Genomic DNA, 12,523 nt, shown 5'->3' with positions numbered 1-12,523 from the left:
TGTACAGAAGCCTGGGGCCGTCCCAAATTTCCCCTGATTATTTCTGTATAGACAACTTGTTTTTTCCTTCCTGCATACTTGAAGAATTCTTTATTTAGTTCAATAACTTAGCCAGGATGTGTGTTAACATTGATCCTTATGTAATCATAATCAGTATTGATTACTGTGTATCAGAGTTTCCTGGTTCATAGTGTGCCCTTCAGTTCTATTTAGTCCTTCCTTTCATGACATTTTTCCTGTATTATATCTTGGAATACTTCCACTATTCCTTTGGGTAAATTTTCTACTTGGGTCAGTTATCCAGATGTTGGATTGGCTTTGTCTGTTCTTGAGTTATGGGCTCTGGTTCTTTGGTTGCTTTTGCCTTGATATCTTTCTTCCTTCCTTCCCTCCTTCTTTGGTGGAGGTGCATTTGCATGGCTGTTTTGGGATTTGGCTTCATCTTGCTCCTGGTACTGTGGGCAGCCCTATCTACTTGTCTGAGATTATGCAAGTGATTTCTCCTTCTGGTCTTAGACAGTACTCAGTACTACAGTTTCAGCAATAACCCTGTTTCTTCTCAGGACTCCATTCTTCGACTTTACTTCTAAAGTTTTTCCAGCTCCTGACAATGTAAAGTACACCTGAAGCTGACTCTAGTTACAGAAAAAGATGCATCTTAACTCCCTAGTAACCATTTCTAACTTTCTGAATCTCTGTTCACTATATCTATATAAAAATTTATTAACATGCTACAATGACATTTAATATTTTTACAGGTAAAAAGACATTCAGGCCATTTTCATTTTTAAAAATATATAATATACAGGCATTTTATCCTTTTATCCTCAGAATCATATCCATTAAGATTTCTTTAGAATCTTTGTTGTTTCCAGGACGAGAAACCACTCACTCAGTCTCCTTCTTGTAAGAGGAAGGCATCATGAATCTAAACATACCATAGGCAACATCTTGTTCCCCATGAAACAAGATGTTCTCCTAGAACCTGGGAAGTAATGAGTTCCAGCAAGCACCATGGTGTGCTTTTTGGAGAAAAGAAGGCGCTTTAATAGAAGTGAAACTAGAATCTCAGCCTCATAAAACCAGGGAACAACCACTGAGGTTGAGAGGGTATTTCCCTAGTAAATGGGAAGCAATGGGTCCAGGCAGGCAATGAAGGAATTACTAGAACATCACAGAAATCATGCTTGAATAAGTAGGCCTTTATCTAGATCACCCTCCTACCACCTATCCGATTTTTTTCTGTCTCATCTGATCATCAATTTGTCATTTATTGAACATCCACAATGTGTCAGGCATCATACCAGGTGCTAAGAACACAGAGATGGCTGAAATATGAGACCTGCCTAGTGGAGCTCATAATCTAGCAGAAGAGAGAGATGTAAACCAATAGTTTAGTTTACTATCACGTAACAAGGGCCAGATGAAAATGTACAAAATAGTACAGGAAACAGAAGAGACAATACCATACCTCTGAGCACTTAGCTGGCTACACTTCACAAAGCTCTCCTTAAAAACCCCAACTCCCTTTGACCTCGCTTCTCTCCAAATTCCCAGACCGGGAATAATCCATGTGCCATTTTCCCTTCAGCAACCCATGACAGGCTGGGTGCCGTTTCTCACACCTGTAATCCCAGCACTTTGGGAGGCTGAGGTGGGCAGATCACCTGAGGTCAGGAGTTCGAGACTACCCTGGCTAACATGGTGAAACCCCGTTTCTTCTAAAAATACAAAAAAATTAGCTGGGTGTGGTGGTGTGCACCTGTAATCCTAGCTACTCAGGAGGCTGAAGCAGGAGAATCGCTTGAACCCAGGAGGCAGAGGTTGCAGTGAGCTGAGATCATGCCATTGCACTCTAGCTTAGGCAATAAGAGTGAAACTCCGTCTCAAAAAAAAAAAAAAAAAAGAAAAAGAAAAAGAAAACAGGAAGGAAAGAAAGGAAAAACAACCCATGACAAACATCATCAGATATCGTCTTTTCCCTCAGGTCTGAAAGCAGCCTCAGGATGATTCTCAGTCTAGTGCTCCAGGTTGCCCCAAAATCAGAGTGAACAGATAAGATGAAATCCTTTTGCCATAAAACCTGACACTTAAATATTTTTCTCAATTTTACTGTATATGCCATTCACAGCACCTCAACTGAATAAGTTCCTTGGGAAGAATTAGATCCAAGGGGCTCTCATAGAACATCTCATACAATCCAAATTTTACGGCTAAGGAAACTGGAATCTAGAAAAGTCTAGGGCCTTGAATAATATCAGCGCTGGCTAGTGAGGAAGCCAGGATTAGAAGGCCGCCCAGGTGTCTAAACTCCCATCCCAATACTCTATTTCCCATGTTGCTCTCAGCTTCCAGTACATTCTTTTGGGCACAGGTGTTCCTCCCACAAAATAGGTTGCAGTCTCAACCCCCAGCATCTTAGAGTATGACCTTATTTGGAAATAGGGTCCTTGCAGATGTAATCATTGAGATAAGGTCATACTGGAGTAGGATGGCCTCTTAATCCAGTATGACTAGTGTCCTCACAAGAAGACAATGTGGGCTGGGCGTGGTGGCTCACACCTATAATCCCAGCACTTTGGGAAGCCAAGGCAGGTGGATCACCTGAGGTCAGGAGTTCAAGAACAGCCTGGCCAACATGGTGAAACCCCATCTCTACTAAATACAAAAATTAGCAGAGTGTAGTTTCGCACATCTGTAGTCGCAGCTACTCAGGAGGCGAAGGCAGGAGAATCGCTTGAACCTGGGAAGCAGAGGTTGCAGTCAGCTGAGATCATGCCACTGAACTCTAGCCTGGGGGACACAGTGAGACTCCATCTCAAAAAAAAACAAAACAAAACAAAAAAAAAAAGACACTGTGAAGACACAGGGGAAGAACACCACAGGATGATAGAGGAAGAGATGGGAGTTATGCAGGTGCAAGCCAGGATATGCCAAGGATTACTGATGACACCAAAAACCAAGAGAAAGGAATGGGACACCTTCTCCAATAAAGCCTTCAAGACAGCAAGATTCTGCCAACATCTTGATTTGGGACTACTGGCCTATGCACTTGTGAGAGAATAAATTCTGTCATTTAAAGCCATTCAGTCAGAGGCAATTTGTCCCAACAGCCCTAAAAAACTAATATAGTACATAATGGCTTCACAACTTTACCAGCTAATGCATGAAGGAATCTGTCATTCCCATCCTGGCAATCTGTCCTTCTTAAGGCTGTCCTGAGACGTAGCCGACCGCAGTGAGGGTCCCGGAAACAGAGCTGTAGCCAGGGCAGGTTGACCATGGGACGTACAGGAGCTTATGGGGAAGAGTACAGAGTCCCAAGGCACCGGGGCTGTGGATCCCCAAGAGCATAGGTATAGCTGCTAATCTACAAATGGTAAAGAATTCTGGACATAAAGGCGTTCCACAAGCACGTTTCCCTCCTCCCTACTCAAGAGACCATTAAGGATCCTATCACAGCACACAATTAAGAGAACTGACTTGGCTGCCAAGTTCCTGTTCTCCTTCAGAGAATACACCCAACTTTCTCAAGAGACCATTAAGTAAAGTGGAAAAACCACCAGACATGAAGTCAATAGGAATCCCAGCTTTACTACTTACTGATATTGTAATCTTGGGCAAGTCATTTAAATCCACTAAACTTCAGTGTTCTTGTCTGTAAAAGGAAGCTAATGATATATTCCCTACTTGGTTTCTACACTTAATATAACAATATTAGTAAAGGTTATGGAACTTGCCTAAGATCAGTGGGTACCATTTACTCACTATGTATTGTGTACCAGCTACTCTACTGGGCACAGTGTACTGGTTAATAGCAGATTCCAGGGCCCAAATTTTCTAGGTTTGAAACCGTATCTACAGCTAATTAGCTGTCTGACCTAAGGCAAGTTCCGTAGCCTCTCTGAACCTCAATTTCTTCAATTATAACATAAGGATGAGAAAACTTACCATACAGAGTTTTTATGAGAATTAAATAATATATACAAAACACATTGTAGCTTCCATAGAGTAAGCTTTCAATAAACAGAAGCTATTAATGTAATCTCATTTAATCATCCCTAGCTACCCTCTAAGGTATGATTAACCTTATTTTTATAGTTCTCATTTTCTGCTCATATCAGGAGCTCATTATATAATATTTCGCCACATCTGGGCATCTGAGGGTGGGAGAGTCCCTGGGCTTGGGCTATCAGTGACAGGATGGCTTCATTTTAATTGTTAACCGGCTGAAAGAATTCAGACTAAAGTCCTATGTAGAATGTTTCCTTTAAAGAGAAATAAGGTCCTTTAAAGAGAAATAAGGTCGGGTTGCTCACGCCTATAATCCCAGCACTTCGGGAGGCTGAGGCAGACCAGATCACTTGAGACCAAAAGTTCAAGACCAGCCTGGCCAATAGGGAGAAACCCCATCTCTACTAAAAATACAAAAATTAGCTGAGTGTGGCGGTGCACACCTGTAATCCCAGCTACTCGGGAGGCTGAGGTGCAAGAATTGTCTGAACCCGAGAGGCGGAGGTTGAAGTGAGCCGAGATTGCACCACTGTACCCTAGCCTGGATGACAGAGCAAGACTCTGTCTTTAAAAAAAAAAAAAAAAAGGGGGGGAAGAGAAATGAAAGAAGAGGAAAATTTGACCTGGACTTGGAAGGATGGGGAGAATTTACTTAGGCATCAAGGAAAAAGGAGGACTTTCCAGGTGGGGAAATACTGAAGTAAAGAGGTACAGGCAGAGACATCCAAAGCATGCTCACCAATAAACCCATCTGGCTGAAATAGACAGAATGGGTATAATGAGTGAGATTGTATAAACAGAAAAGAGAAGGAGAGTGTGTCTGTGCTGGGAACTAGCCCATCTCCTCAGATCGCCACCAGCCCTTTTGCCGGTGTTGATGAATCATAAACACAGGGGTTGTATGAGACCCCCGTCCTCACTGCCCCTCCGGACCATTCTGGGTTCTGTCACTTTCTAGATTCCCCTGGTAAATTACTTAAACCTCATCTACAAAGCTACACTTCTGTTCCAAGAAACCTTATGCAGCCAATATAAGTACCAAAGGGATGTGTAAGCCTCAATGTTATGGTTATATTACGTAACTATTCAGATGTTGGCTGTGGTTGCCAGCATCACCTCTGTTATTGTTGTGCTTTTCCAGCTGAGAGGAGGGTAAACCAGATAAATTTACAATTCACTGATGGAGTGTTTGTTACTGTGTTTTGTTACTTATAGTATTATTTAATTATATATTAATTTAATTAATATCAATTTTGATTTAATATTATTATAATATTAATTGTTAATATGCTACAATATTAATTGTAACAATTAATTGTAGTAGTTATTAACAATTATTATAACAATGTAGTAGTTATAAATAATTATTGTAACAATTGTTAACAATTATTAATTATTAACAATTATTGTAACAGTTGTTACAATAACCCTGTATGTTAACTGTTCTCATCCTTATGTTACAATTGAAGAAACTGAGGTTCAGAGAGATTATGGCATTTGCCTAAGGTCAGACAGCTAATAAGGGGTAATATGGTTTCAAACCTAGGAAAGTTGGGCTTTGGAATCTGCCCTATGCATCTAGCAAGCCTTCAATAAACAGCAGTTATTATATAATCTCATTTAATCACCTGTATCTACCCTGTGAGCTAACTTTATTTTTATATGTCTACCCTGGATGCAAGAATCTGCCCTGTGGGTGGCAAGAAAGGCAGCCTCCCTGTCCCTCCAGAGCAGCACATGAGCGGTTCCTTGCACTGGGGTGATTGTTCTGTCCAACCCCACGGAGTGCAGATGAATTTACTGCAATCTGTCTGGGTACAACCAACGAAAAGGGTATTTCCTAGTTCCCGTAATGGAGGTAAAATGTGGCACGGAGGGGTGCAGTGCTGGGTTCCATCCAGGGAAGAGAAGGGCGTGGGAGCTCACCAGGAAGTATAGTATCTCCCCCTTCCCCTTGCCACTAAACTGCCAGAAATTCGAGAGGCCCATGGTAGGACTTTGACACTTTTGGAAAGTCTTGAAAGTACCCCATTAGATATAAGGCATGTTTAGTCATGTACCATATAAAAGTGTTATAAATGTATGTGTATTAAATTTGATGAACTCAAAATAATAAATAACGTATGACATTGGACAAGATGTGGTTGTTCAAAAATAATTATTACATATAACAGTCTGTTATCTTTGCCCTTGTATTGGTGTGTGTTTGCCTCTTGTCTCTAAGAACCACAAATATCCCAGGGTTCTACATGTAATTTTTGTTTGTTTGTTTTTTGTTTTTGTTTTGAGACGGAGTTTCACTCCTGTTACCCAGGCTGGAGTGCAATGGCGAGATCTCAGCTCACTGCAACCTCCACCTCCTGCGTTCAAGTAATTCTCCTGCCTCAGCCTCCCAAGTAGCTGGGATTACAGGCATGCGCCAGCACGCCTAGCTAATTTTGTATTTTTAGTAGAGATGGGGTTTCCCCATGTTGGTCAGGCTGGTCTCAAACTCTCAACCTCAGGTGATCCACCTGCCTCGGCCTCCCAAAGTGCTGGGATTACAGGTGTGAGCTACCACGCCCAGCCTCTACATGTAATTTATGACAGCTCAGTCATATAATGTTTAAGACTCAAGGAGATGTTTCAGTCATATTAGATTATGGCACAAATGCAGCCGACTGAGTCTCAGTTCCCACAAGCATCCTGCACCCACCTGAACAAGAGGAAAGCTGGACCCCTACGCCTGGAGGACTGTCCTTCTGCACATGAATTACCCTTGAACAGGACACAGTGGAGGAACAAACACACAGGCTCAATGACAGCAGCTTCCTTCCTGCAAGCGTGCCACAGGAACAGAGGCCCAAAGCCAAGCAGGCCACACACTCAGGGGCTGCATCTCCACGCCCAGGGCATGCCTATCTGACACACTGATCTAATGCCTGCAGATTCTTCCCCAAAATTGGAAAGCACAAGACTGACTTCCTTTTGCTATAAAACCCATGGTGGGAGAGAGAACATATACTAGAAATACAATATAAATAATAATTTTTATTCTCCATATATTTCCTACTCTTACGTATTTTTGTGAATCGTTTTTAAAAGTGAGAACTTAGCTTTGGCGTCCTATTTGGACTAGTGTTTTTCAACTGTGGGTCACGACCCATTTGTGAGCCATAAATCAATTCAATGGATTATGACCAGCAATTTTTTTTTGAAAGACAGGATCTCACTCTGTCACCCAGGCTAGAGTGCAGTGATGCAATCAGAGCTCACTGCAACCTTGAACTCCTGGGCTAAGTGATCCCCCGACCTCAGCCTCCAGAATAGCTGGAAGACTAGCATTTTAAAATGAAATACAATTGGATAAATTGACAGGGTAGTCCTGTTTCATTGTTTTGTTTATGTATGTGTGTACTGGGTGGCTGTGTAAAATATATTTTTTTGAGGGTCACGTTCAAAAAAGTATGGAAGCCACTGATTTAGATAAACCCCACTGTATCAGGGGACCCTTGGATGGTCTTGCCAGGCAGTCAGTGCCTGGGGTCCTGAGCCAACAGATACTTCCTTTCTCTGCAGATGTATTCCAAGGCCATTTCATTCCCAGGAGGACATTTATAGAAGTCATAAATGGAGGAGGAACAGAAAAAAGCAGAGTCCTCTGCAATCTCTAGATCCTTCATGCTCATGAAACTCTGTCCTAGCACTGTTGAAGGAAGGAGGAAGCCCACCGCCAGTGTTTGTAAAAAGAAAGATACACTTTTTAACTGGGTGTCAACACTGTCAACCATCTTGGGTAGAAAAGAAGGGAACTGCTCCCTTAAAGGGGGAGGAGCAGCGGCCAGCTCCACAGCGCTGACAGTAGCCGAGCCTCTCTTGGTTCACCTCTCCTCAGGCCTCCAGGTCCTCCAGACCTTTGGGATGGCTCAAGGAGACAGGCCTCACCACCCAAGGGCTGGGCAACCAGTGTGAGTAAGTTTGATCGTTTACCAAATTTTCTCTTGAGTAGAAAGTGAGAGAGTTGACCAAAAACACTTTGATGTCTGTATCTCTGGGTTCTGAGCCTTTCACTTACTGCCTTACAAGTAGAACTTGTTCATTGATTTGAATCTTGGCAAGGATCCTGATCTTTGGCCCCAAATCCTCTTAACATATTCTTTCATCCAGAACCTCTGTAAAATGGAATATTCTAGATGAGTAAGTTTCCACAAAACTAAGTTTTGTGGTTTTTTTTTTTTATCTTATCCATTTTTAAAAAGAAGAAGATAAGAAAATCCTCTAAACCATGGCAGTTCCCCATGGACCACCATGCCCTGCCACCCCCAGGAGCGTCGTGATCGGCTTCACCGCTTTCCCACATCTCCTCATCCTGCTGGTCTCTGAGCTGCGCTCTGCCTCCCTTTAACCACGTGGGCCATCTGATTCCCACCTCGAGCGTGCTGTTCTCCCAGATATTCAGGTACTTCTTCACCTGTCAAATCCACCTCACCCTCTGAGGGCCACCACAAGGACCTACTCCTCTGTGAAGCCACCCCGTCCTCTATTTTATTTCCTCCTTTCTTTACCTCCCTCCCTCCCTCTCTCCTTCCTTTTTCCTTTCCTCTCCTTTCCTACTTTGCCAATCTTCAGCGGTCTCCTCCTCAGCAGTCTAAAAGCTACATCATGGGGTCTTTCAGTGTTATTTGTAACACAGTACTAAGTATGTTTTGTTTCTTATTATAATTCGTTCACAGTTTCGTCATAAATCTTATGTGTCAAACTTGTTTCTAAGAACTTGAGGACAGAAGTATCATGTACTTCTCGGGTATCATCCCATAACCTAGAGCAGAGGGTCTTCAGAACCATTCAACGCAAATGAAAAATAGGAAATTGTTTCTTGTCGGTGTGGAGACATCTTGGCCCACCCTCTTCAGAGAGGACAGGGCATCGTACCTTTCTTTTAGAAACTCTTCAAACTCTTTGCAGTTCTTGCGGCCGTTGTTCAGATGCTGGATAATGCTGTCGTAGCCGACGGTGCTGAGGATGTCTGCGCTCTGGGGGAAAGACAACATAGCATCAGACCAGGAATGGAAGGCAGCCCCGAGGCCGGAGAGAAGATGGGGCAAAAGAGGTGAGAAGCTGGCCATAGAATGTTGCTGACTCACTTTGAGATGGTGCAGGGACCCCCTTAGGAGCCTGTCAGACTTCTCCACCCTCACCCTGGAGATGAAGGAACATGTTTCAGTTCCTTCAAGGAAAATTCCAGGTATCTAGCTAGCCCTGCAACCAGAAATTAGGGAAGTGAATGAATAATCCACCAAACAAGCCACCCAAGTAAGTCAGGATCACAAGATATTTGGTTCCCTATAGAAACAAAGATAACATCTTTACATACATCCTTGAGTTGTTTTTCAGAAACCAGGACTCTCACCCGATGACAAATGCTAATCACAGTCATGTTGACCTTCGACAGACTGGAACCAGGAAACGGATAAAGAAGTTCCAGAAATTCCTCAGCCCCTAACTTACTTTGGAAACCCCCTCACTCCTGCCTTTAAAAACCCTTGCTTATAAGCCATCATGCCCCTTTTCCTTGCTTGGTGCCCTGCAATAAATGCCTTTCTTCCTGTAACTGCAAACCTTTGTGTCAGTGTTCGGCTTTGCTGTGCCCAATGAGCAGATTCAAGTTTAGTTCAGTAACGCTTTACCTCCAAGACACCTCCAAGCCGAGAAGAACAATGCAAGAAGTAAGAACACATGTTGTGTGAAACAGTTTTTTAACTGATGAGACTGAAGGGCTACAAAACAGGAAGTGACAGACGAATCACAGGCACATGGATGAGGGAGCTGGCTAGGCTGAGGTCCCTCTGTGGATCCTCTACTCAAGCCCAAAGTCAGGCAAGGAGAGGGAGAAGGAGCTGGGCACCCAGGCCAGCCTTCTGTCCTGTGCTTCCTTATACTGCCAGATGGAAACTGACCTACGCTACAGGACCATGTAACCTGGTGCTATACAATTTTTCTCTGTCCTTAAACTTGCCACTGAACTTCACCCTGATAGCTCTTCCTACCACCAGTTAGCACTATTGAGGGTCAAGGGTATCTCTGCAAAAGACAAGCAGCTCTAAGCCAGGAGCCAGGAACCAGGACTCAGGAGTGGGAGAATAGGGCTGTCTGTCCACTGGGAAGCATGAAGCATGCTCTCCGTGGTCATTGGCCCCAATTAGGGGAGAAGGACTATATATGTGTGTATAAATATATATATATGTATTTTTTTTGTTTTGTTTTGTTTTGGTTTGGTTTTTTGTTTTAAATACAGAGTCTCACTCTGTTGCCCAGGCTGGAGTGCAGTGGCACGATCTTGGCTCACTGCAACCCTCGCTTCCTGGGCTCAAGTAATCCTCCTGCCTCAGCCTCCTGAATAGCGGGGACTACAGGATGTGCCACCATATCCAGCTATTTTTTGTAGTTTTAGTAAAGTCAAGGGTCTCGCCATGTTGCCCAGACCGGTCTCAAACTCTTGACCTCAAGCAATCTGCCCGTCTTGGCCTCCCAAAGTGCTAAGCATGAGCCACCATGCCTGGCCAAATTTTTAAATTAGCAACTTATTTATATTTTATTCTACTGTGCTCTCCAAGGTTGGAGGGACCAGGCTAAGTCCCCCAGCCAGCAGCCTCAGATGCAGCACATTTTAAAAATCAAGCCAAGTCCCCAAACCAACAAATCAGTACATTAAATAACACTCCAAAGTGTTCCCTAAGGAGGCTGGTTCCCTAGTTTCCACCCCCAAATGCATACAATGGGTTGTCTGATTCAGACCATAGACCCTAAGAGGTTGGTTAGCTGGCCTCTGAATGTGCCCTGGGGAGTTTTGAACTCATCCACCCCATCCCAGCCAAGGCAAACCAACCCTTCCCAGCCCTAGTTTGCAGAAGGAAGTGTGGTTCCATATGGGATAAGGGTATATATATATATATATATATATATATATATATATATATATGTATATATATACACACACACACACACACACACACACTTTAAGTTCTAGGGTACATGTGCACAACTTGCAGGTTTGTTACATATGTATACATGTGCCATGTTGGTGTACTGCACCATTAACTCATCATTTACATTAGGTATATCTCCTAATGCTATCCCTCCCCGCTCACCCCACCCCATGACAGGCCCTGGTGTGTGATGTTCCCCACCCTGTGTCCAAGTGTTCTCATTGTTCAATTCCCACCTATAAGTGAGAACATGTGGTGTTTGGTTTTCTTTCCTTGCGATAGTTTGCTCAGAATGATGGTTTCCAGCTTCATCCATGTTCCTACAAAGGTCATGAACTCATCCTTTTTTATGGCTGCATAGTATTCCATGGTGTATATGTGCCACATTTTCTTAATCCAATTTATCATTGATAAACATTTGGGTTGGTTCCAAGTCTTTACTATTGTGAATAGTGCTGCAATAAACATACGTGTGCATGTGTCTTTATAGCAGCATGATTTATAATCCTTTGGGTATATACCCACAGACACTTCTCAAAAGAAGACATTTATGCAGCCAACAGACACATGAAAAAATGCTCATCATCACTGGCCATCAGAGAAATGCAAATCAAAACCACAATGAGATACCACCTCACACCAGTTAGAATGGCAATCATTAAAAAGTCAGGAAACAATAGGTGCTGGAGAGGATGTGGAGAAATAGGAACACTTTTACACTGTTGGTGGGACTGTAAACTAGTTCAACCATTGCGGAAGACTGTGTGGCGATTCCTCAAGGACCTAGAACTAAGGATAAGGGGTTTCTAAAGATACCTCCCTACCCAGCCCTGGACACTAGAGAAGCAGAATTTCTCTCTTCCATTTGCTGCCACTTATGATGGCCTCGCTGAGCGGACAGCAGTCCCAGAAAGACCCAGTGGGACCCAGGCCTGGGGCTGATTTCAATTTGGCACCCTAACAAGTCATTTTGCCTTGCACTTTTTAAATGGATGTATAAAATCATCAAAACTTTTATAGATTATGAATCTAAGTTAGAAATGTTTGATTCTATGCTTTGTAACTGCTGTTTGAGCACAAATTTAGACCTTAGAAAGCCCAAAAAACAGCTTCCACCAAAGCCTCATTTGTCCACTGGCCTGCTCCACACATGCCCCTCTGTCTTAGCCAGGAAGGCATCTAACTGCCCCCGAAATACAGCACTCAGCAGCAGCTCTAAGATGATGCTAACATTATCGTCTCCTGAATTCAGATATAGCCCCTCAATTCCCAGGTTTTCCCGAAGACTTCTCTGAGTAGCCCCATTACTCCCTTCTCTAGGTTCTCAGAGTCCCCAGCATCTGAATTTGTTGTTTGCTATCATGCCTGTGAATACCTTTCTGTCCCAACTCTACTGCAAGTGCTTGCAGCTTCTTTCAAGTTTTGAACTACCCCTGCACCCCCTCCCAAAAAATCTATCTTAATATTATTCACATCAAAGGCCTACAGTAAAATTCTGGAGAATGAAAAGGCCTATTGTGCTTGCTGCCAGATGCATTAGAAGA

The 12,523-nt window shown here is 43.2% G+C and overlaps 1 protein-coding gene across 2 annotated transcripts in view; it reads right to left on the bottom strand.

Moving 5' to 3' along the window:
• The window catches only part of PSTPIP2 (proline-serine-threonine phosphatase interacting protein 2), a 97,985-nt gene that overhangs the window by 47,978 nt on the left and 37,484 nt on the right, over nt 1-12,523 (bottom strand). For both annotated transcript variants that reach the window (XM_005586805.5, XM_074022400.1), the window contains exon 2: nt 8,926-9,026. In XM_005586805.5, coding sequence (XP_005586862.3) covers nt 8,926-9,026 — 101 coding nt within the window. The remainder of the gene's footprint in view (nt 1-8,925; nt 9,027-12,523) is intronic.

Source organism: Macaca fascicularis, chromosome 18, assembly GCF_037993035.2.
Source record: "Macaca fascicularis isolate 582-1 chromosome 18, T2T-MFA8v1.1".
Classification (NCBI taxonomy): Eukaryota; Metazoa; Chordata; class Mammalia; order Primates; family Cercopithecidae; genus Macaca; species Macaca fascicularis.
This window is presented reverse-complemented; position numbering and strand designations above follow the sequence as displayed.